At 48.8% G+C, this 25,153-nt stretch overlaps 8 protein-coding genes across 8 annotated transcripts; 5 read left to right on the forward strand and 3 right to left on the reverse strand.

Annotated features, from left to right (window-relative positions):
• Window positions 1-356: 356 nt before the first annotated feature.
• Window positions 357-1,883, reverse strand: FSST1_004145 (zinc finger CCCH domain-containing protein; the record flags this gene model as incomplete). The annotated part of the gene is made up of 2 exons (XM_083230293.1): window positions 357-1,452; window positions 1,510-1,883. 2 exons carry the CDS (start codon window positions 1,881-1,883, stop codon window positions 357-359), a joined length of 1,470 nt encoding a protein of 489 aa, XP_083087575.1.
• A 2,198-nt stretch (window positions 1,884-4,081) lies between these two features.
• FSST1_004146 (beta-N-acetylhexosaminidase) lies at window positions 4,082-5,972 on the forward strand (the record flags this gene model as incomplete). The annotated part of the gene is made up of 2 exons (XM_083230294.1): window positions 4,082-5,488; window positions 5,544-5,972. The coding sequence occupies 2 exons, from the start codon at window positions 4,082-4,084 to the stop codon at window positions 5,970-5,972; spliced, it is 1,836 nt and encodes a 611-aa protein (XP_083087576.1).
• Window positions 5,973-7,409: 1,437 nt separating this feature from the next.
• Window positions 7,410-9,125, forward strand: FSST1_004147 (cytochrome P450; the record flags this gene model as incomplete). Its single annotated transcript, XM_083230295.1, has 3 exons — window positions 7,410-7,575; window positions 7,629-8,142; window positions 8,204-9,125. The coding sequence occupies 3 exons, from the start codon at window positions 7,410-7,412 to the stop codon at window positions 9,123-9,125; spliced, it is 1,602 nt and encodes a 533-aa protein (XP_083087577.1).
• A 207-nt stretch (window positions 9,126-9,332) lies between these two features.
• On the reverse strand, window positions 9,333-11,193 carry FSST1_004148 (pyridoxal phosphate-dependent transferase; the record flags this gene model as incomplete). The annotated part of the gene is made up of 4 exons (XM_083230296.1): window positions 9,333-9,590; window positions 9,656-10,806; window positions 10,868-10,901; window positions 10,957-11,193. The coding sequence occupies 4 exons, from the start codon at window positions 11,191-11,193 to the stop codon at window positions 9,333-9,335; spliced, it is 1,680 nt and encodes a 559-aa protein (XP_083087578.1).
• Window positions 11,194-13,622: 2,429 nt separating this feature from the next.
• FSST1_004149 (uncharacterized protein) lies at window positions 13,623-14,469 on the forward strand (the record flags this gene model as incomplete). The annotated part of the gene is made up of 2 exons (XM_083230297.1): window positions 13,623-13,759; window positions 13,926-14,469. 2 exons carry the CDS (start codon window positions 13,623-13,625, stop codon window positions 14,467-14,469), a joined length of 681 nt encoding a protein of 226 aa, XP_083087579.1.
• A 920-nt stretch (window positions 14,470-15,389) lies between these two features.
• Window positions 15,390-18,751, forward strand: FSST1_004150 (RIC1-domain-containing protein; the record flags this gene model as incomplete). Its single annotated transcript, XM_083230298.1, has 3 exons — window positions 15,390-15,770; window positions 15,824-17,992; window positions 18,041-18,751. The coding sequence occupies 3 exons, from the start codon at window positions 15,390-15,392 to the stop codon at window positions 18,749-18,751; spliced, it is 3,261 nt and encodes a 1,086-aa protein (XP_083087580.1).
• A 907-nt stretch (window positions 18,752-19,658) lies between these two features.
• FSST1_004151 (casein kinase 2 regulatory subunit CKB2) lies at window positions 19,659-20,649 on the forward strand (the record flags this gene model as incomplete). The annotated part of the gene is made up of 3 exons (XM_083230300.1): window positions 19,659-19,718; window positions 19,883-20,128; window positions 20,182-20,649. 3 exons carry the CDS (start codon window positions 19,659-19,661, stop codon window positions 20,647-20,649), a joined length of 774 nt encoding a protein of 257 aa, XP_083087581.1.
• A 766-nt stretch (window positions 20,650-21,415) lies between these two features.
• Window positions 21,416-22,917, reverse strand: FSST1_004152 (PAP2 superfamily-domain-containing protein; the record flags this gene model as incomplete). The annotated part of the gene is made up of 2 exons (XM_083230301.1): window positions 21,416-22,625; window positions 22,718-22,917. The coding sequence occupies 2 exons, from the start codon at window positions 22,915-22,917 to the stop codon at window positions 21,416-21,418; spliced, it is 1,410 nt and encodes a 469-aa protein (XP_083087582.1).
• Between the last annotated feature and the right edge of the window lie 2,236 nt (window positions 22,918-25,153).

The following is a 25,153-nucleotide window of genomic DNA, read 5'->3' on the forward strand; positions in this document are numbered from 1 at the left end:
ATTCTTCCCTCCGCGCATCTCGCTTTGAAGCGTCATGATGCACGGGTCTGTGGCCTTTCTTTGCTTCTCGACCTCTATCTATATACAAGTAAACAAGACTTGAGCGGTCAAAATGAAACCAAATAATATCAAACCCCCAAACGCCCTTCCATGCTCTGCCACCTCGACCAAAGACATTACAAAGTTAACGTAAAAGTACATGTCCTTCATTTACAGCCCCTTTCTTCGGTTCGTCAATCCGTATCCTAGTATCCACCGGCATCTGGGCATTTTGTGACCATGGGTATCGTGATCAAGTTTTTTTTTCGATCAAGCCATCTTCGCTTTTTCTTCTCTTCCTCTATATTCAATTCCCTCTAAACGATGACATCAGCATCTTGATTGTCAGTATCCTCCCCCTTGATGAGCTCCTCAGGAACACCATCATCCACAAATCTTCTCTCGCTGACATGTTCAGTGCCCTCGCCAGCAGTCCAGACCTTATCCTTGAAGCCTCCTTGCTGCCCATCCTCATGCGCAAAGGCACAATTGGGGTTGAGACACGGGTTGAACTTGCACTTTGTCTTGACGTGTGTAAACTTGCAGTCAGAGTTTGTGCATCCAGCACCGTTACGGCAGAGAGGCATCGATGGATGCTTGAAGGGGCACTGAGGGTTTTGGCAGTTGGGGAAGAACTTGCAGTCCTGCTCGCTTTGGTGTGCAAGACGAGCCGCCGGTGAGGGGTGTCGCGCAACACATTTTCGGTTCTTGCAGGCGGCTCCGAAACTGCAGTTGTCGTTGACATCGACCGATGCTCCGGGAGGGGCGGCAGGTGACTGATGAGCGAACTTGCAATCCTTATTGGTACATCGTAAGTTGAACTTGCATACCGTATCCTCAGGGTTTGGTAGCTCGCGTGGCTCGCCAGACATACTGACATCATCACCCTCACCCTCACCAGCAGTAGTGTTGTTACCGCCCTGTCGATCGTTGAAGCCCTTGCGGTAGTTACCTCTGCCAGGGTGTTGCGTACGGTCGAATAGGGACTTTCCACGGCGCTGCTGCCCGAATCCGCCCTGATGTCCGCCATTGTTCATGAGTTGTTGTGATAGCTGGTACATCATTTGATTTTGTTGTTCTAAAATGGCAACAAGCTCGGCAGAGTTTGGTTGGGCGCCTTGCATCATCCACGGCTGTGGGCCACCGGCGGCCATACCGGCCATGCCGGCCAGACCAGCCTGAATGTTGGCGCTACGGTTATTGTTGTTTCGCCCCATTCCACCTCGACCTGTTCTAGGACCAGTGGGCGGTGTTCGGCCGTGGGTGTTGATACGTTCGCTTCCAGTCTGGCCTCGAACACGGTGAAGAGCGGAATCGCCAGGTCGGTCCATCGCTTTGTTCATCTGTCCAAACATGCGCTTATCCCGCCCACCTCGTTGGGCACCGTTTCGCATTGAGCGTGGGCCAGTAGGTCTTGTAAAGGTTAGTAACCACAATCGGGCGAGGGGGGGGGAAACCAAGGGGACCTACGCATTCAGTTCTGAGGCATCGCCTGCATTCATGTCGGTATCCATCTCGCCTTCTGTTGCAGGATCTTGGTTTGCTCCGGGGCCTGCGTTGTTACTGCCGTTGACTTGGGTGTTGAGAGCGTCGATCTGTTCGAACAGCCACTGAGAAAAATCGCGGGTGCTAGGGTCGTCGGATCCAAGACCGAGTAGGTCTCCTGAGAGTTCCGCGGCAATCTGATCTTGGGTCTTTCCATTAACCAGCATGAGGACAATATACTCTGCTAGAGCGGAATCTTCGCCACCGCCAGTTGCCCATCCAACCTCGACGAGCTTGGGTTGAATGGCAGCATTGAGAGCCTCCGCCAGGGGCGTGTGAAGGCTGACTTCGACGGGCATAGTGAAGCGCTGCGCAGTCGTGAGGGCGGTTTGAATATGTTGAGATAGCTTTGGGTGGAGGAAGAATTCACCGCGAAGTGGGATTGAACGCAAAGCTTCCAGTCAAAAACGCGTTGTTAAGTAGTAAAATATATGGAGAGTAATGCGCGTCGCGTGAGCAAGAGACTTGTCGCAATTAAGCAAAAGACGTGCGTGATTAGTCGCCGAATGGGTGGTGATTTGATACTGCAGCGACGTCGTACGAATTAGCAATGGAGCAAGGTTTTGAGGTTGTTGAAGATAGAGATGGAGTTGGCAAAGGTCTGCCTGATAGAAGCAGAAGTGGTCAAGAACTAGGTCGGTGCGGTCACGTGATATGACAGTCTGTGATCTTTATTTTTTCTTTCAAGTCAAAAGGGAGATGTTTATTCTTTGATAAAATTTAGCCTGTGTTACTAACTTTGTATGCCTGACAATGAAATTAAGTGTTATTCAAAGTCAATAAAGACTCCATTGTATATTTTTGTTCGCTATCTAGTCCCTACAAAAAAGAAATACCGGTGTACGTACTGACACGGACCAGAAACTTCGGTGGCCAACAAAAGGATAGACCTACAGGTGCGATTAGTCATATATGAGCATTTATATCACTGACGATGAAGTGGTGACAACAATTTGAATTTGAATCTGAGCAAGTTAAAAAGAGAGTTTTGATGCTAAGTTATTTTTCACGAACTAATAAAGCTTTGTACGGTACTGTTGGGCAAATTCGGGTATCCTCACCCACCTAGATAGTTACCAAGCCTGTGAAGTTGCGTAGGTTATTTTGACAATGGCTCTTTGGAACATATATTCCCATTGATGTCAACTGAATGTCGTTTCTTTGCAGAATAGCACATCCGAGCTTGTTTCCCCGCATAGGTACTTGATGGATACTAATCTTGTCAGACAGCGGAAGAGGGGTTTGGGTTGACACCCTTTGGTGCTTAATGTTACATTGCTCCTCTTTCAAACTTGATCAACTGCTTTGTTACAACTCTGAACTTGTCTTGTTGATATCAGGTGAGCCCTTCAGGATGGGACTTATTCGATAGTCTAGAAGAAGGAGTCGGCTAGCTGAGACATTCCCGCCATTCACTGCTACCTCTCTTGCAGTAAAAAAGTTCGGGATCGTACAACTAGACCTGCCTAATATTAAAGATATGAACTATAGATCATGACATTTAAACCAATCATCTAGCCAACCACTGCTCACCTGGCTACTGTAGTGCGGACACAATGTAACAATGAGCTTGGGCTGCATGAAACCAGCCTCGCTCCAACGAGGATACATGTCGAATGCCGACAACGGGGTGTAAATAAATTATGGGATCTATTTCCCCGACTGGTGCTGATGGGCTGGGCTGGGGCCGTACCACCAAGTTAGGCGGTAGCTGCCCGTTACCGCTTATTGTAGGCGACTATTTGCATCTAAGCAGTACTCTGTCTCTCCGGAGAAATGGACCTGTAGAATCATTTTCCAACCCCTTCTGTTGCAAATATAGTAGCAATTGGATTCCATATCAGATCCCGCCGATAGAGTAAGGCTCCGTTTTCACAAGACAAGTGCGTCTTTCTTGCAATATACTGTAGCTGGGTTAGTAGGTAGCTGCCGAATATCAACGGGAGCTCGGCTGGGGCTGCGACGCCTCTTTTGGCGATCTCACTTGACCAACCTTGTCTGGAACATCCTTCAATTAGAATATTTTAGGAGGTGAGCTGTCATCCTTGACTCCCGTCTTCAGGTATCTCTTTGCTTGAATGCACCAGCACAAAAGTTCATATTTCAAAAACAAGAAACCATCTCCAAATTACAGCAGTTGCAGTGGTACGTACTGCAGTGTAACGTAACGTCGCGGTTCAAGGTTGTCTACGCTGCACTTTACACTCTGTACCTGGAGGGAAACGGGTGCCAGCATCATAATATTGGTATTCGTATATCAAAAACAAAGGCCGAAGATCTCATTGAAATCGGCCTCCTCTCTTCCCCACCCACTCAGCATCAGTAAGCTCCTCAAGGATCAGCCACACCACGAGGCGGAGCTGGAGGATCATCGCTGGTCTTATTAAACGGGGCCTGGCACTCTGAACACTTTCGTCTCTTCCTTAAAGATCAGCCTCCCTCCCTCAGCTTCTATAGGCCATACCAAGTATCTCATTTCATCTCATCTCTCGGCGCAATGTGGTCCAAGGCTCTTCTGGCCGTTGCCGCCTTCGCCTTTGCCCCCGCCAATGCCATATGGCCAGTGCCAAAGAAGATCTCTACTGGAGACAAGGCATTCTTCATCGATCAAACAATTGATATCACCTATAATGGAGACTTTGTATGCTGGACTCTCCCCGATTCTGATTCCGATTCCGGTGCTTGTAACCATACCGCGCAGCTCAATACTGAAACTTTGCTTCACAAACAGATCCCTTACACTTACAACTACCAACCCGATGCTGGCTCCAAGTTCAGCAGTAAGCAAATCGTCCAAGCCGGCGTCTCTCGTGCCCTCCAGGGTATATTCCAGGACAACTTTGTCCCATGGATGCTTCGCGAACGCGATTCCGATTTCGAGCCTGACCTGCAAAAGAAGCAGTGGGTGAAGTCGCTAAAGATTGTCCAGACCGAGGAGGATGACGAGAGTACCTTCAAGCCTCTAAATGGTGAGGTTGACGAGTCGTACTCTCTCTCACTTTCTGAAAAGGGTGAGGCTTCCATTAAGGCAAAGTCTTCTACAGGTGTCCTGCATGGACTTGAGACCTTTGTCCAACTTTTCTTCAAGCACAGCTCTGGCACTTCTTGGTACACGCCGCACGCGCCTGTCTCGATCCAGGATGAGCCTGAGTACCCTCATCGAGGCATTCTTCTCGATGTTGCCCGTAGCTTTTTTGAAGTCAAGCACATCAAGCGCACAATCGACGCCATGTCGTGGAGCAAGCTGAATCGCCTTCACCTTCACATCACTGACTCGCAGTCATGGCCTCTCGAGATCCCAGCCCTACCCAAACTGGCCGAAAAGGGTGCATACCGCAAAGGCCTGACCTACTCTCCTGAGGATCTTGCCGGTATCTATGAGTATGGCATCCACCGCGGAGTCGAGGTCATCATGGAGATTGACATGCCCGGCCATATCGGTGTCGTCGAGCTTGCCTATAAGGATCTCATTGTCGCGTACAATGAGAAGCCTTATCAATGGTGGTGCAAGGAGCCACCCTGTGGTGCGTTCCGCATGAACAGCTCTGATGTTTATGACTTTCTCGACACTCTTTTCGATGACCTCTTCCCTCGCATTTCGAAGTACAGCCCTTACTTCCACCTTGGTGGAGACGAGCTCAACCACAACGATTCCAGACTTGATCCTGATGTGCGCTCTAACGAGACCGAGGTTCTGGCGCCTCTTTTGCAAAAGTTCGTCGATTACACTCACGGCAAGGTCCGAGATGCCGGTATGACTCCGTTCGTCTGGGAGGAGATGATTACCGAATGGAACATGACTCTGGATAAAGACGTTGTGATTCAGTCCTGGCTCGGTGGCGGTGCTATCAAGACCCTGGCTGAGGCTGGTCACAAGGTAATCGATAGTGATTACAACTTCTGGGTGCGTTATGAACAAAATAACTAAGCGCAAGACTTGACTAACTGGTAACAAACAGTACCTTGACTGTGGCCGTGGACAGTGGCTCAACTTTGACAACGGCGATGCCTTTCAAACATACTACCCCTTCAACGACTGGTGCGGTCCTACCAAGAGCTGGCGGCTCATCTACTCCCACGATCCTCGGGCCGGTCTATCCGAGGAAGCAGCCAAGCGCGTGCTTGGTGGTGAGGCGGCCGTATGGACTGAGACTATCGACAGTGTTAACCTCGATACCATTGTGTGGCCCCGCGCTGCAGTGATGGGAGAAGTTCTCTGGTCAGGCCGAACTGACGCCTCAGGCCAGAACAGATCGCAGTATGATGCTGCGCCGCGACTAGCTGAGATGCGCGAGCGTATGGTGGCTCGAGGAGTGAGTGCTTCACCGATTCAGATGCCCTTCTGTACACAGGGCAATGCCACCGAGTGTGCGCAAGTCGAGGGATGATAAATTTGACGCGTGGTGCATCTGTACTTATTACGAATTCCTTTGTACATAGTTCGTTCTCAGCATTTTAAACAGAGAATGATTTCCCGTCTTTCATATTACGCAGCACCGCTCACTTTCCTTCATCGAAAATGGAGACGGTGATGGAATGCGGGGCCGGATTCTCGGTGCCAGGAGCGGCTCCGTGGGTCAGGCCGGCTCCGATGTGACTTCCCAATCAGTCCAGGTCAAGACGAGCATATGGAATAAATCATTCATCCGAACGATACTTAAGTTAATTGTCGGAGTGCCGCGGACCGCGGGTGGGTGTTATCGCACTGCATCTAAATTCTCGAGATGTCTCGTTAAGTTGTCGATCAATACTACGCCACGACGACCTCGGCATGTGAAGAAATCCGGGGACGAAAAGGAGAATAAATGATTGGTTCAACAAATACAACCAACCATCTGACAAGGATAGTCTACAGGACGTACATACAAGGTACATAGGTAGTTGGAGCGACCTTGAGAAGACTCACCTTTCTGACCGTCGAGGGTCTGTGGACATGCTTCCAGGTCGAGTTTCCGAATCGGGTATCCTAATCGTTGAGTACTAAACTGAGTCAATCCTTACCAACCCCGCCAGTATTTTGACCTCAAAGAGGCTTTTCACTTCCGATCTGATAGGCTATTCAGTAACTCGAGAGGCTGATGAGAGTTTGAATCTGCGAGAGAAGTTGTTAATGGCTTTACCAGTTTGAACTCTGCCTGTGGTGGCTTATAAAACTATTCACAGCTTAAAGATCCACCAAATGATATGATGCACAAAGATGGAAATGAGAACAAGGGAAATCAAAGGCTCTCCATACATGAAACATCAACTATGGTGTGCCCCGCCGTATCATGCAAAGGACAAAAAACTTCCCTTCCCGCCTACTGGTAGCCACAATAAGTACAACAGAGTCATGCATATACGGATGGCTAAGTGGCACAATCACGCTCCATCACATTGTCTTGGTCTTTGGGCACACCTCGTTAAGGAACCCAGAGAACTGCTCTATACCGTTTAGGGGAAGAGTTTCATGAGTGACGTCTTGTTCTTGACCTTCTTCGAGGGCGGAGACGGAGACCCTGTTATCCAGGACAGGTCCGTTCCTAGAATGTCCTAACAGAGGGGAAGGTAGATGGATAGTTGACATATGATATGGTGATTGACTGCAGTATTTATAGGCTTTTGTCTCCCGGGACTAAAGGCAATGCTTGAGGCGGGCGGATTCCTTGCTACTTATGTCTAAACTAGCAGACTGGGTATTCCCTTGAAGTCTGTGGGTTCATAGCGTTACCCACTTGATCAACCAACTATCTGGAACCCGCCGATTCTGGTTCATACCATACTAAATCCAACTAATAATATATTTAAGAGTCTCTCCTACAAATCCATTAACAAGCCTCGTCAATATGGGCGTTGTGGAAGCTCTGTTTGAGCAGGTCTCTCTCAAGGTCACACTCATCGTCCTCTTTGTCGCATACTGCATCTACTCTATCGTCTGCCGTGTCGATGAGCACCGACGAATCAGACGTCTTGGTCACTATGGACCACATATGAAAACATATGCTCCTTGGGGTGAGTTCATCCTCGTATGTCTCAAGCTTCTTTGAACTAATTTAACTCTCGAGGACTTGACATTGTTGCGAGGTTCGTCGCGTCTACAGTCAAACACCAGAACCTAGCAACCTGGCGCGATGACATGTTTGGCGCTTTGAATTCATGGACCGTCGAGAATCGACTCCTGGGAGTTCGAACCATCTTCACCGCTGACCCAGCCAATCTCAAGGCTATCTTGGCCACGCAGTTTGTTGACTATGGCAAGGGAAAGCCATTCCATGCAGAATGGAAGGACTTTCTTGGAGATAGCATCTTTACTACTGATGGAGCTCCATGGCATGCTAGTCGCCAGCTCATCAGACCCCAGTTCACACGAGACCGTGTTAGTGACTTGCACTGTTTCGAGGCTCATATGCAGACACTTTTTAAAGCTATCGCCAACAGAGGACCTCTTCATGGAGAAGATCAACCTGTTCCTACAGAGGGTCTAGATGGTAAAGTTCTTGATATTAGTGATTTGTTCTTCCGCTATACTCTCGATGTAGCCACTAAATTCCTCTTGGGATGGGATGTCAAGTCTCTAACGTGAGTACAAGATCCCGCCATGCTTATAACGTACCATAGACGACTGACACCTGTGACCCAGTACACCAAGGCAAGAATTTGCAGAGGCCTTCAATGACGTGCAACGAATTCAGAACATCATCGCTCGCACAGGAAAGCTTCGTCATATCATACCCAAATATAAATTCTGGCGAGGACTCAAGACGGTGAATCACTTCATCAACTTCTACATTGAGCGGGCATTACGCCTAAGCCCTGAAGAGCTGAACTCCAAGGCAAAGGACGACCACAGCTACACCTTTCTCCATGCTCTCGCCGGCTTCACACGTGATCGCAAGGTCCTTCGCGATCAGATCATCGCCGTGCTTCTTGCAGGAAGAGACACCACTGCCGCGACTCTCTCATGGACTCTCTATGAGCTTGGAAGGCATCCTAACGCTGTCAAGAGGTTACGTTCTGAGATTCTCTCAGCACTTGGCACTGAGAGGACACCTACATACGAGGATCTCAAGAGTATGAGCTACCTCAAGGCTGTTCTCAATGAGACTCTCCGACTATACCCAGCTGTGCCATTTAATGTTCGCCTTGCTCTCAAGGATACAACTCTCCCCCGGGGAGGTGGTCCAGATGGCTCCGAGCCACTCCCCGTTCTAAAGGACTCGCCCGTCGCGTATTCGACTCTGGTTATGCAGCGACGTTCGGATCTATATCCTCCTATCAGCGACACGTTCGCTGATCCTCAGATCTTCAGCCCAGAAAGATGGGCGCATTGGCATCCCAAACCACACGATTACATCCCATTTAACGCTGGGCCTAGAATTTGCATCGGTCAGCAGTTTGCATTGACCGAGATGAGTTATGTTCTTTGCCGCCTTTTCCAGAAATTCGAGCGTGTAGAGAGCAGGATGAAGGATATAGATGGTGGGGAGCCTCTCCTGAAAGCAGACATCGTTCTTTCGCCTGGTCAGGGAGTCAATGTTGCATTTTGGGAAGCTAAGAAGTGATTAGGCAATGGTTGAGAATGGACTTATGATGAGGACGATGAGTTTTTGGAATATCGTATATAGCAGGTGCTGTTATTTCGTCGTATCTTATTGTTAGTTTTGGATTACATAACACCAAAGCCTTGTCCTTCCCTCTCGATTTGCGCATATCAAACTCGGTGCATGCTTATAATTTCAAACGATATAGGTCTGCCTAAGCACTTCACTTCACTTTCGCCCAAAGCTATCCCTAACAGCTTTTCCAAACCTCTCGATGGCCTTATTCATGTTCTCAGGTGTGGCAGATGCATACGTCGCCCGGAAGAACAGTCCTGGTGGTGCCTTGTCCTTTTCAGTCAAGAACCACGAGCCTCTAGCGATGAGCACGCCGTTCTCAATGCATGAGTTGAAAATCTCCTCCTCTATATCCATGATACTTCGCTTTCCTGCCTCGGGATGCTTTGTGTAATCAATATTGATCCACATCTAGCACAAAGTTGGTCAGTAAAACGTACAGATGATTGATTGCGAATGGCTTAAGAAGTACTCACAAACATGCCAGCTACAGGAGGCGTCCAGCTAGCGAGGTCACTGGGTAGATGATCTTCGCACGCGGCCAGGAGGGCATTTCGCTTCTTGGTATACTCCAGCCGCAAGTTCATCAGCCATCTCAGGTATCCTTCATGTCCCCATGTCTCATCGAGTAACTTGTACAGAATAACCTGTGAGAAACCGCTCGGACCTTGGCTTGCAACTTCGGCGTGTCGAATATATCTCTCTACGATCTGCTCCGATGCCGTGATCCATCCTAGACGGGAACCTGGTACAAGTACTTTTGAGAATGAGTCCATACGCATAACTCGTCCATCAACATCTATACTCAGAAGCGAAGGGATGAGTGATGAGACAAACTCATCTACCGTCTTTGGTGGCGGGACGTCGGGTTGGTTGCGGCCTGTGTAAGGTTGCATCTGAAGGAAGTAATACGGCTCGTCTTCAATGATGTATAGGTCGTGCTTCTGTGCCACGGCATAAATAGCCTTCCGTCTTTCGGTGCCCTGCGTTGCGCCTGTAGGATTTTGGCCTGAGGGAACAGTGTATAGCAGATGAGGTTTCCGGGAGCCTCGCTCTTTAGCATCCCAATTCGACAAAAGCTCATCCATAGCCTCTGGGATCAGGCCCTGTTCGTCAATAGAAACACCAAAGGCCTTGACTCCGAGTGGTCCAACGGTTTCAAGAGCGGTCGAGAAGCTAAAGTCTTCAGTGAGCACAGAATCACCACGATCCTTGTCACAAAACATCCGTAGTGCCTCTTCTAGTGCTCCGGTGCTTCCAATGGTTTGGCAAACCTTCCAGTCTGCGTAAGGGGGTTTGTACACAATTTCAGTATGCTCTGTCAGATATCTCATCATCTGAGGGGACCCTGTGGCCTGGCCGTAGTTGCAAGCGATGGACAGATCGTAAGTACCCCCGCGGTCTCTTACATCGTATTTTCCGATTGTGACGGTTTGGCCTGATTCTTCCGTGTCTTTTTCTGAGAATTTGGGAGCCACTGGGACCTTGAAGCCGAGCTCTGCGAAGGGGAAGACTTCGCTGGATGGCAGACCGCCGCCCAGGGAGATGAGGCCAGGCTTCTTCATATGGCGAGCTGCTTGTTTGAGTGTGCATGGTTCTCTCACCCTACTCTCATGACTGAGATGGTCTGCAACATAATGTAAGTCGTGAGTCTCGTTTTTATTTGCCAATTTTGGGGTATTACATACTATCCCATCGCTTAGACTTTAGCAGCCCTGTCGTCTATGTGGTGTTTGTAAGTTTCATGCTGTAAACTCGCTCAGCCTTCATAACTCACCGGGCCTTTAAACATATCACTATCGGAAGCGGCAGCAACTCCGGCGACCAATTTGCCCGCCTTGAGTCGTCTTTCCTTCACTGCATCAATGGCTGAAAGCTTCTGGGAGGTATCATAATGCGCTGGGCGAGCAGCTGGGGCAGCTTCAGTGCTTGACAGATGTTTCGAGCTGCTATGAAGCGTTCGGCTGTGTTTGATCAGTGATCCGAGCCTAGCTGCTCTTACAGCTGAGATCATTATGCTGCGATAACAGTTGAGTACAGTGCGCGTGTGTGGAATTTAATGGTCGATTATGATTTTGGAGGATGGATATGGAGTTTTGGTAGATGTGATGACAACGAAGAAATACACTATGAGGACTACAAAAGGAATTAAAGATACGGTATCACTAGATAAACAACGAGCGGTTGTCTTAATAATCCCTTGACTCTTCGGACCCGGGCGATATGCACCAAACCATCGCCGGTGCCGGGCAGATAGATAGTGAACCGCCCGCTCTTAGCCGGCAGTATCCCGGATACCCTATACCGGGGCCCCGGATTCTGAGCGGGGTTCATGTCATGAGCATCTCACAAAGCCATATCTCTTTCAACGTTTAAGTATCTATTACGTACAATTGGTTTGATTGTCTACTTGTGCTACATCACGCGTGACTAGAGAAAGAAGCGGTGACCAATTGTTGGTAGATGCTATGTCAAACTATCGCTACGATACCGGCACTTGACCGCGCCCTTTGCTCTGTCACTTGCGCCCCAGAGGTCTGACTTAGCTAGCCCATGTCATCCCTAGCGTGCATATCTCCCGTCCTCAAGACCCATCAAGGAGAGCGATAAGAACAAGATTGGGTCATAGAGAACTGGCTGAGGAACAAATGTAAAAGGTATAGAATAAGACCAGTATATCGATATTTGACCATTCAGAAACCCTGGTGTCTCAGAGCAACGTCACAGCTCAATATAAAAGTCATCGAGTCTAAAAAAAAAAAAGCCCATGAAAGTTGCGAGCCCCCAGGCTTATTGATCCGTAATATTCGCCGGCCAAGTAGTGACTTATGTTGAACATGAGAAAGACAAAAGAAACTGTACAACAGGCGACTTCGACCCTGTATCTCCTCAAGATTCGGGCAATTAACATACCCCCATATGACGGTTTCCATATTCAACACTGCTTACCCATTCTAGGCTGGATATGAAGGCACGCCACACTTGCAAGCATCGACACGCATGTTGACCACGATACATGAACCAGCATGATATAGTCGAGACTTGCCCCAGTGCACTTCCCTACCAGTATACCCAGGGACACGCAGACTGAAACAGTAACAGATAAATTCTGGTCTCGAAAACGTTGTCGACGGAGAAACGACGCAACTGAACAGCCATATACGATACAGGCCGTGAGCACTTGCCACTGAGATATCTGGACTAAAGGCTCGGTGCGTGTTGTTGGCGGCCACGTCTGGCACCATCCAAAACGTCAGTTCCTGTCTATCGAAAGTAGTCTGGGCGGTCATTTCAAAGTCTCGCGGTCTGGCACGAGACCCCGAGCGTAGCTGCGTACTCGGCTCAACTTACCGTGCTCGATAGATTGGTGATTGAGTGCATTTGATGCATAAATTTTGACATGACCCAAGCACTTCCACTTGCTGGTAGCAGTTCGAATAAGTCGCCACTGAGCCGTACGAAAGACACATGGTGACTAGAAAGACGTTCAGGCGACTGAGAATATTCCCTTGGATAAATCGACATGAGTTCGAAGGTCTTTTGCAAATTGTTCCGTTTATGTATAGGATGATAGTATCATTGAGCAAACAACTTGCTTCCATTCTCCCCGGCAAGGAACTGTCGGACCAGCACAGGCTTATAAGTATTTCCAACCACAAAGTGAACAGGGCGATATGCTCTGTTGCGAAAGACAGTAGCGTAAGCAGGCCTCAATAACCGGCGCCTGGAAGTCTATAGCCTTGCATCTTTGCAAGAGAGCAATGTTGTTCATACTCAGATCCTTGCTGTGTGGCAAAACCAACAAGGCTGGAGACTTGGCACCCACACTTTTGTGATCGTGAGGCTTACCAGGTTCCAATAAATACGTTTCTGCCTGACGAACAGACCAGGCGATATCTTGGGTCGAAATGGTTTCAAAGGTATACTCGGCTAGTTATCATAGATCTGGGCCAATCATTTCAGCCTCATATGGTTCGCCCGCTCACCACTTAATTTCAACTCAACTTCATCGCCTTGTACGTGGATCATCTCGATAGGCTCTCATTGTGTTGGACTTGAACTGCAAGGGAATGCCACTGTGTAGCTTTCAACAACGATGCCGTACCCCATGCTCTGTTCTGTCAAATGCACAACCAATCATTCATCCATACCATAATTAAGGCGGCAGGGCGATTTTCCGTTGGGTTGACTGATGTGCTCGCCTCATCTGTTGATTGATTCGTCTCGACAAGAGAACCCGAAAGTTCTCGTTAGTCTGCCGCATTAAATAGGGTATCCATGATTATAAGAACCTAGAGAACGGTCGATATGTCTGTCCAGGGCCACAGTGTCCATCACGCCTGATCTGTCGTTGGTTTCAGTAAAGAGTTATCGAGTAATTATTGCCAACGGTTTCCAGTCTTTTCTCTTGTTTGTGCCACCTGGTCCAAATTGCTCATCGCCATGGAGAACGCACGTTCAACAGCAGTGCCTGCTGCACAGCAGATCAAAGACCATTTCTTAGCCGTTCTGCCCGCCGGGACGCTCTTCGGCGCCACTATCGCTATGAGGCTACCACAGTACCCTTATCGTGATGTTGTGTAAGCAAGCACAAAATCATGATAACCTACTCGCCTAACATAATCCAGGATTTTCTCTCTGCTGGCCATGTCTGGACTGGTCTCTGTCTTAGTACATGCATCGGCCTTCCAACAGTAGGCGCTTCGTGCTACGGATTGAAAGTAGAAGCTGACAACTGCGTTGTAGAGCACGTCTTGGTCGCGTTGCGATCTTTGTTGCTCTGGGTTGCGCAATCTCTCGATCCCGTTTTTTCACTGAAAACCCACCATCATTGAACGACTTATCAATAATACTCCGGAAATATATTTTTGTGATGGCGGTGGCAGTGTCGGTGGTCGCCATGATGGCACCTGGCATAGATAAGTCCAGACAACTGTCTGACAGCATCGTTAGTGAAGAAATGATCCTTCCACCAGAGCCACGGAATACGCGGTACAAGCCAAGCACAAAACAATCATGGGACCTAGCCTCTTCCAGAAGCCATTTGGATCTTCTCTCGAACCTAGGTTCGCTGGATCTCAAATTCATGTCAGGACCCAAATCCCACTACTCGGACCATTCAGGTAGCGGAGAGTCTGCAGTCACGCTCTCCTCCGGCCTCAGGCGTGACCCGAGTAAGATCATGGAAATCATTCAATGGGCCACGGCTGCAGCTCCGCCCACTTTCGGAAGAAAAGGAGACTCAACATCAACCGAAACCGTACTGCATGAGATTCAGCCTAGTGGCTAGAACTCGAGATCTGTGTAACCGTGGAAATATGCCCGGATGATAATTTCGCAGATGAGAAGCGTAATCAGTATGCCATGCCGTATGGGGCACAAACATTCCTCAAGGACAGGAGACAGCCCTTGTCAGGATGAACCAAGGATCACTCCAGGACACAGCCATTGAGTTTCGATGCTTGTTTTTCATATACGTTCGCGACGTTTTGTAAAGTGGGAGTTGGTTATTTTGCTGGTTTTGATGTACTACGGACTGCGACAGCACATGACCATGGATTTCAAGATAAACTGGTGATTAGACCACAAAGAATGTGCCTATGATCGGCTGGCGCATCTTGTATTTTTCGTCCTTTTTCATTCATTTTACTTTGTTTGTTTGTTCAAAAGGGAGACGACGGCGGTATCTATTGGGTTGATGCAGAAGACGGTAGACACGAGAAAGGAAGTCCGTGGCTAGAATAATGTCAGACGGGTAATTGTAAGAACTGTGATTCTGTCGATCGATGTATGTATCAAGATAAAAGATCAAAGTTGCAATGCTGCAAGGTACCTGAGGTTTGATTGAAGATAGCAAGGGTTACCTTCCATGTTAGTGGGAAGTTGGAATGTCCCAATGCTAGAAGGAGCAAATAGCCTTATGTAAGCCCACGAACCGCCAATGAGCCTCTACCATGACAACATCCCTCGGAGCTCACCTGCGACACTGCGATAACACACGTCACCTTCAATATCTTTGCCCTATAAACATCGCCAGAACCCAATGGGCTGAGGAGCCAGTTCTCGAGTTGGATAACGCCCAGGGACATGTTTGAGTCTCTGCTACAGCGACATCTTTCCCATTGAAGCGCTGGGTCTTCAGAAGCATCGCGCATCCACATCCACAGCTCCAGCTACAGCTACCCTTAGCTTCTCAGCTAAGCTGTCGCAATGTATTGGCCCATTGGAACACCACGAATCCATGCTACCAGCAGCAGTCGATCTCCAGCCTTCAAACTTTTCGTCTCTCACGATGGACTCACGAGTCCCTCCGATTCCAGCCTGACCCCATCGCCTGGTCCCTCAAGTTCCTCCCAGCCCCGCGGCCCCTTCGATGCCCTCGACTCTCCACCATTACCGACACCGATAACTCCAGGAATTCGACCTGTCGAGCATGATGATTTTCCAACAAGTCAACCTCCACAAGTGTCAGAGAACACTGAGACCGGAGGTATTCCCATAAAAGATCCAATACTGGCGTTGCGAGTTTCGCGCACCGGCAACTTATTCGCTGTTATTACTACAACTTCGATAAAAGTCTGGCAGACCAAGGTGAGGCCTTCGAGTCGTTTCAATACGCCCTCGGTTCGTACTGACGGATATAGCCCGCTGTCATCTTAGCCGTAGTCATTCGCTCAGACTACTCCCTACAAACATATGGCAGAAATGTAGACCTTTTATTAAGACCCGACGCCGCCATTCTCGTCATACACACCGATCAAGGCTATCTCATTACGTACTCCCTAGCCACCGATTCAGATTCGCGTGTGTACAAACCTCATTTCGCAAACTACAGCAATGTGCAGCGACGCAGGCAGAGTCTTATTGGAAGCCTCACCGGATTACCCCCTGATCAAATCTTATGGGGCGCTGGCGAAGGACCAGGGGTCCGTGACCTGAGCGTGCGTTTCCGAATGGTTATCAAGGTCGATGCCGGTATTGAAAGCGCCCTTGCCCTTGACGACGAGCTTATGGTATCGACAAGAAAGCCTGCCGCAGTCCAGTGCATTCGCTGGACTCCAGACAGTACCGGCTCGCAGACAAGAACGGAGATAATCAGCCGTATGGGATGGGTCGAGAAGAAGGCGACCATCGTCGAGATGACACATGATCGTCCTATGAATCTTTTGACGTGGATTACGAGCAGCGGGCGAGCGTATGCGGTCCAGCGATATAATCACCGAGCAGAGACAAGCCAGGCTGATGACCCCGATGCGAAGCGCCTGTTCAAAGGTCACTGTTTCCACATACCCCAAGGCGAAAATGACCGTGCTATTACGGCTATTATAAACGCACGATTCTCGCTCATTGCTGTAGGTTGCTGTGACGGCACTGTGCAAGTTTATTCCGTTCGTGACTACGCTGGCAACATTCCCCATTCACACACTCACCAAGTCCCTGTTTCAACAGCGTCTTCAGGAGCCTTTACAACTCTAAGTTATTCTTCCGATGGCTATTGCCTTTTCGCGGGTTTCGAAAAGGGCTGGTCCACCTGGAGCATGTTTGGCAAGCTTGGGAGCCATAGTTTTGGATCGGAGGAAACAACGTCGCGCGCCAATGGAGAGGAATGGTTATCTGGGATAGCCGGGGCTACCTGGGTGGGTGGCGGGTCCGAAATCCTGATGACCGCACGCAAGCATGAAGCAATATGGTCTCTCGAGATGGCCAAAAATGCTGTTACTGGATGTTACAACGATGCGAACGTCTTCCGGACAGTGCTACAGACACCTTCAAGTGTGATGGTCTACAGAGGGTATGACGTTCCTGACCTTACCAGTATTTCAGCGGAGCCTTTCTTGTGGCACACAGCAAAGGTACCTCCGACCTACCTCTTAAACCAGTGGCCGATACGACAGACAGTCATCTCTCCGGATGGTCGATACGTTGCCGTAGCAGGTCGTCGTGGACTCGCCCATTACAGCGTCAATAGTGGTCGTTGGAAGACATTTGCCAGCGAGTCCATGGAGAACGAATTCCAGGTAAGAGGGGGTATGTGCTGGCATCAGCATATTCTTGTCGCCGCGGTAGAGGCAAACAGGAAATTCGAGCTGCGGCTCTTCTCTCGCGAGACAGCACTTGATCCAGCCCAAATCCTGCATACTCAGACTGTCCCAGCCCCTGTGGTGCTGGTCACTACTTCTGGCGAGGACTCGCTTCTTGTTTACACTTATGAGAACTTACTATACCACTTTATCTTTACACCCCATGGGGGATCTATACGGCTCATCCAAGTGGGCCAGATCGCGTTCCACGGTATCGTCAGATCTCCGGCCCGTGTTCGGGGTTTAAGTTGGATATTACCCGATACGCAGTTAACAGACGGTGATCCATCCCAGGACGTTGCTGTTGCTTCGGTGATATTTCTTGTCGACGGAAAGCTTGTCCTACTGCGACCGTCGCTAAACGACGATGGTCAACTCAAATACGATATGCGCGTCATTGCACAAAACGTGGAGTATCACGCCAGCGTCAGAGATCAACCATTGCGAAACGCGAATAGGCAATTAGAGGATAACCCCTTGCGGAACGGACCACCAGCCCTAAAGGATTCTTTGTGGGTGTTTGATGGAATGGAGCTCAAGGCTTGGCCGGACATCAGTGAAGTACTCGATGCAACTGGAGAAAATGGTAAAGAGTCGCCATGCCCGGTGTCTATCCCTGTGGACTTCTATCCACTTTCTATTCTGTTGGAAAAGGGAATCATATTGGGAGTCGAGTCTGATCTTGTCCAACGTCGCGATGTGAATTTTTCGTATTTTCATTTTGCTATCAGAGTAAGTTTCAAAGACCATACCAATGACTCGGTAGCTGATCACAAACAGACACACCTGATACTTCCCGATCTGTTACGATTCTACCTAATGCAAAGCAGATCAGTCGAGGCATCAAACTTGGCTCATCAGTATAAAGAACTGGAGTATTTTGCGCATGGCCTCGAAATATTATTACATCGTGTGTTAGACGAAGAGGTCGACACGTCCCCCAAGCCTGTTGATGCCGTACTACCTCGCGTGCTGTCGCTCCTATCCTCGTTTAAGGAGTACCTCGATATTGTGCTACAATGCACACGCAAGACCGAGGTTCGGCAATGGAAGACATTGTTCGCCTATCTCCCACAGGCCCAAGAACTATTCGAGGAGTCTCTCCAGAGAGGGTCCCTAAAGACCGCGGGAGGATACCTTATTATATTGCACACGCTGGACGAATTGGGTTCGTCGACCGAACAGTCGGTGCGATTGTTGTCTCGTGCAATGCGAGAGGGCGATTGGGAACTATGTAAAGAACTTGCACGTTTCCTGGCGGCCATGGATGAAACGGGTGAGACGTTACAAGAGGCCATGAGGATGGTGGAGGTGGCGCTCAAACAAGATTCAGGGCAAGATGGTATAGGGAGTCGGCTTCAGATTCCGTCTTCACAAGCAACGAATGGGGGGAGCGGGTTAACAAGCGGTGATGAGGACGGAACATCCGAGTCAGATAGACGTTCTGGAAGTGAAGGAGGTAGTGTCGCTTCGACGATTAGCGCCACTTAGATGATAACGGGATGTTTTTTTCTTCTTCTTAATTTGGATACAGGGACTTATATACTTTAGTAGCCACGGGAGTCAATACTGGGAGTTGGTTAAGGTGGCATTATTGGGACCGGCTTTGTTGTGTTGTTTGGAATGATGGTACGGCCTAAAATCATCTGATGGGATATTGCAGACATAGAGCAAATAGATGAACGAGATCCTTTGAGTATCTCCTTGCTGGATTTTTGAGAGATCGCGCTACAATCAAAAGCTATCTTTATAGATTAATCACAGCGTGTTTGATGGCCGCAATTGACTTTAAAGTAGATTTGGCTTATTTAGGTACTGAGTTTGCAAGGGACCGTTTAACAAACGGATATATAGTAGATGGTGCACGGTTTAAACAGCAAACTCTTACTATCTTTGAGTCACCGCAAAAAGCAGTCGTAATGATTCATGGTGGTGAAGCAGAGGTAGTAGGTTAGAGGTACCTTGTAGACAGGCGTGGAGGTTCGGGTTCGCGATACGTACTCCACCAAGTCACGTTACCTGGCTACTCGTTGGCCATCCCATCGCAAATGCAGGAGAAGCAGATACGGACGCAGACGGCTTTTGCAACCCCACCATCAAGTCCAGCCCCAAGCCTACCGACATCCAGTGATCTCAAGCCCAAACCACGCAAGACCGCCGACTGGGTCAGGGTTTAACGACAGCGATACCTACGACACGACACGAAACGATACATACGAGACGATATCCACGATAATATTCCAACACCCTCTCACGCACATCTCAACTCCATAATATCAAGACTCCGACTGAGTCTTGCGCATCCATAATCCAGCGACTTCAGCTTGAGCTAGGACATGGTAGCTTGTCTCCAAGCCGTCCTTGTCAATAGTCTTATTCTTTCTTCTCCGCGCCCAGCATGATGGATGACTATGTGAGCGAGTCGGACAGCGACTACACGAGCTACTGGAGGGATTGGGTAAGTACATCGAGCATATGCCCACGCGCCTTGGATTTCCATCGGTGCCCGCTATCACCGCATTGTGATGTTCGGAAACCTATGAAATCGCGTGGTCGCCAGTGTCTTTCTCTATTTTTTTGTACTTGACCTTTCACATGCTAACCAAATACCTTCTCTCATAGTTTATCTCGTCTAGGGGCAACGAGTACTTTTGTGAAATCGATGAGGACTACCTCACAGATAGGTTCAACCTAACAGGCCTAAACACCGAGGTTCAATACTACCAATATGCGCTGGATCTCGTCACTGATGTCTTTGATCTCGAGTGCGATGATGAGATGCGCGAAGCCATAGAGAAGTCTGCAAGGCACCTCTATGGTCTTGTGCATGCTCGCTATATTGTTACGACTAGGGGTCTATCAAAAATGGTGCGTGCTTTCACCGCAATCCCTCTTCTAATCACTCACTGACAACGCCATAGCTTGACAAGTACAAAAAGGCCGAGTTTGGCAAATGCCCTCGTGTCATGTGCCACTCCCACCCTCTCCTTCCTATGGGCCTTTCTGATGTGCCCAACCTGAAGCCAGTCAAGCTCTACTGTGCCAAATGCGAGGACATCTATAATCCCAAATCATCGCGCCATGCTGCCATCGACGGCGCTTACTTTGGCACCTCGTTCCATAACATCCTCTTTCAAGTGTATCCCACCCTCATCCCTACCAAGAGCGTAGACCGATACGTCCCCCGTGTCTACGGATTCAAGGTTCACGCTTCTGCGGCCCTGATTCGCTGGCAGAGCTCTAAGCGCGACGAGATGCGTCGTCGACTTCGCAAGCTCGAGATCGACACTGGTTTCCGCGACGAGATGGAGGATGAAGAAGAGGAGGACGACGAGGAACTCGAGTTTGAGGGAATAGACGGCCGCATGGCTGTTGTTGAGGGCCTTTAGGAAACTGCTCGATTCATCGCAAAAGATTAGAGTGCATGCCAGGGCACTGGCAATAAACCCCAAGGTCACATAAACAGGCCGCATGAGCTGGCGCAAAGGGCATATACGAACACCCCAGGAAGACCATCCTCACTTTCTCGATGCCTTATCGGTTCAATTTACGGGACATGGGCCTCCCACTGGATGTATATCCGTCATATCCCAAGGAGGGACTATTCTGTTGCTTTCGTTCCTGTTGGTTCGGTTCTGGATCGGCGTTTGGGCGGCAAGTCAATGTAGGGCAAGGCTGACATGGCAGGGCAGGGCAGGGCAGGTACAAATCACTGAAATAGTATTTTCTTGAATTATAGTTGTTCAATAAGAAGCGTCTGTTTTCTACTACATCAAATCAATCCCCAAGTGAATTTATCAGGCAGGTACATGCGTACTCTGAAAATGGGAGATCGAATCGCCTGTTTAATGGTCGTTGCACATTGAGCGGTCATATCAACAACATCAAGCTACATATGATATAAATCGGTCATTTCATTGTTCGTGTCATATCGTGCCAAATATCAAGTAATCTATCTGCCCGCAAGCCCTTCGCTACCTATTACAATCAAGGAAATCCAACCCTTCCCAAGATTCTACGGGTATTTATTTCTTTTGCCCCTGAACCTGGATATACCGTACACGCAGTAATTGAAAAATTACACACATATATAATGACATGGAATCACTTCCCTTACGAGACTCGCCATCTTCATGCACAGCTGCTCCATGGCTCTTAGACACGGTTCTCGGCATAATGTGCGTCACCGTACCGGCTCTCAGCGAACCGGTTATCAGGAAACCTATTCTCCAGACGATCGGAGTCGTCCATACGCTGTAGTTCCACGTCCTGGAAATTCTGGCTAGGGCGAGGCTCCTCTTGATTAGAAGACGAGCGAACATTTCGCTGTGCCAGAGCAGATGTCATGGGTGGGTACGACGTGTCTCCAGACACACCAGTGTCACGTCGTGTTGGGGCATATGAACCAAGCTCTTCGTCTGTACCGGCATAACCGTGTCGTCCAACACCAGCCCAGAATGCGCGCTCGTCACTTCGGGGGCCCCATGCCCAGCCTGCGCCTGCACGGATTGGCAAATGGTAGTAACGGAAGGCAAAGATGGCGGCAATGAGACCCATTAAATAACCGAACAGAATATCAAAACCGTGGTGACGACGGTCGTGCCAGCGCGAACCAGCAATGAAAATGGAGACGCCAAAAGGCAAAAGGCCAAGAGCGAGGAGATAAATCGGGGGCGCAGCGGCTTGGCGACGTAGAGACTGGACCTTGGCGGTTTCTTGTCCCTTTACAGGTGCAGAAGAGAAGGATCCGTCGAGACCGCGGGCGCGCGAAGGTTCGTAGGGGTCAACAATAGGACCAGTGCTGATACGAGAAGGGAAAGCAGCATGGCTTGCAGCTCCCGCAACAGAGGCAGCCGAGGGCATAACAAACGGGATTGTGACTGCAAACTTGCTAGCCATGAAAAGTGAAGCGTAGATGAGGCCGCCAGCAGCAGAGGATGAGTGACCGCTAGGGTACGAACGGAAACCATCATCGATCTTGTACTTGTCTTTCTGTTGACAGATGGCAGCGGAAACGAGCTGGCCAGTCATGTTACGCCATTCAAAACCACCGACAAGGTATTTCGTAACATTTTCTATGTCGGGTTCACAGCGGGCGAGAAGATCGGGTCGAGGTTTTCCAAACAGATTCTTCATCGAGCTGGTGAAAAACCACGACAGCGTGAGGGAGAGGACGAGTCCTAGAACACCAACATGAAGCTCCCACAGTTTGCGCTGCCAGATAAGAGTCTTTGGGGTGCCCTTGGGGACGGTCGGACCGGGGACGAAGATCAAAGAAACGACGGCAACGATGACGAAAGGGACGCCAATGGCAAGGATGAAGAGGAGGTAAGCTGGAACGAGTTCATGTTCGGCAAAAGGATATCTATCATGATGGTTAGCTTCAAGAGCAATATGAGCGGAGACGATAGCAGCTCTATCCATGCCTACTACTAAGGCAGGTAGACTTGGACGTACGAGATGTTGGGATCGACAAGTGAAAATGGTCGCTTGGCAGGCGCAACTTTGTCGAGCCAGCCTCCAATGCCAACAAAGACGAAACAAATAATCCAGTCGGAAAGGTAGGATAGGATGAGTCGGATGGGGAAGCGACGGCCTCGCAAACCATTAGATATCGTTCCTAAACCTGAGTCGCCCATCTTGTAATAGGAATGCATAGTCTAACCGAGAAAGAGGGGAGAAGAAGATCGAGCGCCGAATGGGGGGAGGATGTTTATTTGAACTTGGGGCTTGTCGTCACGGACTGGGTTTGGGAAAAAAGCCCCCGTTTTCCGTTCCGTTTTCTACGAACACTCGAGCCGGGAGGTTTGCTGCGTCTGGGGGAGAGGCTTGGGGCGTGTAGGGAGAGAGGGAGTTGAGGTGTGTGTATGCGAAATGGGCCAAAAGAAAGCAGCTAGCCAAGCCAAGCGAAGGGTAGTAGTTAGCGGTAACAGTTTTGTGACCTTTTGATATGCGACAATGTGAGTCTAGGGTCTTTGAGTAGGTAGGGATTGAAAATGGATACGGCGATGATGAGCATAGACTATGAGGACAGTGGAATATGGGGTCAATGTTGGATACAGTTGATGTCTCACTCCGTCCTCACACGTCTTTTTCTCATATATGTATGTAAAGAGAAGAAGAAAAACCCCTCATCAATTGGTGTTCTCAAATCAGTTACAAACGGTAACTACCTAACGGTGCTTGTTTCTATGCTTGATCTGGGCGCGCCTGGTTTTACCTTTACCAGAGAAGTTGGCTTTTGGAAACTGATGTAAGAAACGGGGCTGAGGCATCTCACAGGGGGGGGCTTAAAAGGATGTCGGTAATTGGGGTTACGTGGACATCAGTGCCGCTGTTGACATGGCCCCTACTGGCACAGGTACAGGTACGAGCTGGAGGCTCTAGGCACCTAGGTAGGTAGTGCTAAGTTACCTAGTAGGCAGGGGTTAGTTCTCGAAATAGAAGAATTATGCTTGACTTCCTAGGGGAACCTTTCATGTGCCCTGTCAAGTCAAGTGTCATTTTCAAAGCCTCCCTTCATTTGAATTTCTCCCCCTTTAATGGTATCTGGTTCTCTATTGTGAGTGTGTTTGAGCATGCGCGCGTCTAGTGCTCTAAAGTACAGATACTACCTAGACCTAGGTACCTACCAATATAAAGTACAGTACTAGGCGAGGCTATGACGAGTCCAGTGTCTGTAGCGTCAGCGGCGTAAACGAAACCTCATTGGGGAAATGCTCGCGTGGTACCCGCTCATAATAGATTCATTCCGATCCTAGGTAGGTATGGATTTTTGACTGATTAATCACAAAAGTTCGAGGCTATCTTCTCGCATGTATTGCAGCATCTGCTTGCCTGTATTAGAGGATGAATAAAAAGAAATTATACTGAATTCTCCCAGTATATGCCACGTGGTAGTAATCTACTAATAAAATATTAGGCATTTACACATTCACACATGTATCTAGGTTTTGTCAGAGAAATCAGTAGAAATAAAAACCACAGTCCTATCTCTACAATCCTGGCTGGTTAATGGTCACTTGGGGCGCTTGGGGTCTTAAAACTGCCATGTTTTGGGCTTTATTCGACTCCGCAGGACACGGAGGGTTACTATTATAATGTCCACTCCTTACATACTTGTTGCTCATTGTCCAATGTATACTCTGTACGGAGTACCATTAGGTTAGTACTAAGGTAATAGGTATAAAGCACTAAAGAGTACCTACTAGGTAAGTGCTCACAAAACCCAGGTTCTCGTCGTACCGCTTCCTTGAAAGGAACGACCCCCGTGGCCAAGCCCTGCCATGATCTGCGGTCATTTGTTCCCGTCTAGAAACTCCGAGCATTCCTAGCCAATCATAATTCTCCAGTGAGAATTAACCTTAAATTGGCTGTCCACTCTCTCATTCGCCTACGTCAATGACGGATAGCCCTTCTTCAGAAAAAGAAAGCAAGGCATCCTTTCAATTCTCATTTCTAGACCCCAGGACACTGTTACCAAAAAGACACCAAAGCTACTCCTATATTGGACCTTCGGTCTTATTCTGCCTCGTTGAACACTATTATCCAACAGGCTGTGGGCCTGTCACTAGCTAGATGAGGCTGTGCAAAGAAATTCTGATCATCCACTCATTTCTATCAAATGCTTATTGGCTATTCCGTACCTCGAACGGACACTATACGATCAACTCGGTAATCGGAACACAAAGAAAATATTGTCTTGGCCTTCGTCCGTTTATTATCAATGACGACGTGATTGCTTCAGATAATGGAAGTGTTTACGGATACCTTTACTGCGAACAAATAATCCCTCGCCGCTCGTTTATGTGGTTAATACAATGCTCTCACCAAGGTGAAACTCGAAACCCCTGTGTGTATCCTGACAGGGTAGTTTGCTTATACACTCTGAAA

The sequence above is a fragment of the Fusarium sambucinum genome, chromosome I, assembly GCF_050947815.1.
Source record: "Fusarium sambucinum isolate potato_lamoka chromosome I, whole genome shotgun sequence".
In the NCBI taxonomy this organism is placed as follows: Eukaryota; Fungi; Ascomycota; class Sordariomycetes; order Hypocreales; family Nectriaceae; genus Fusarium; species Fusarium sambucinum.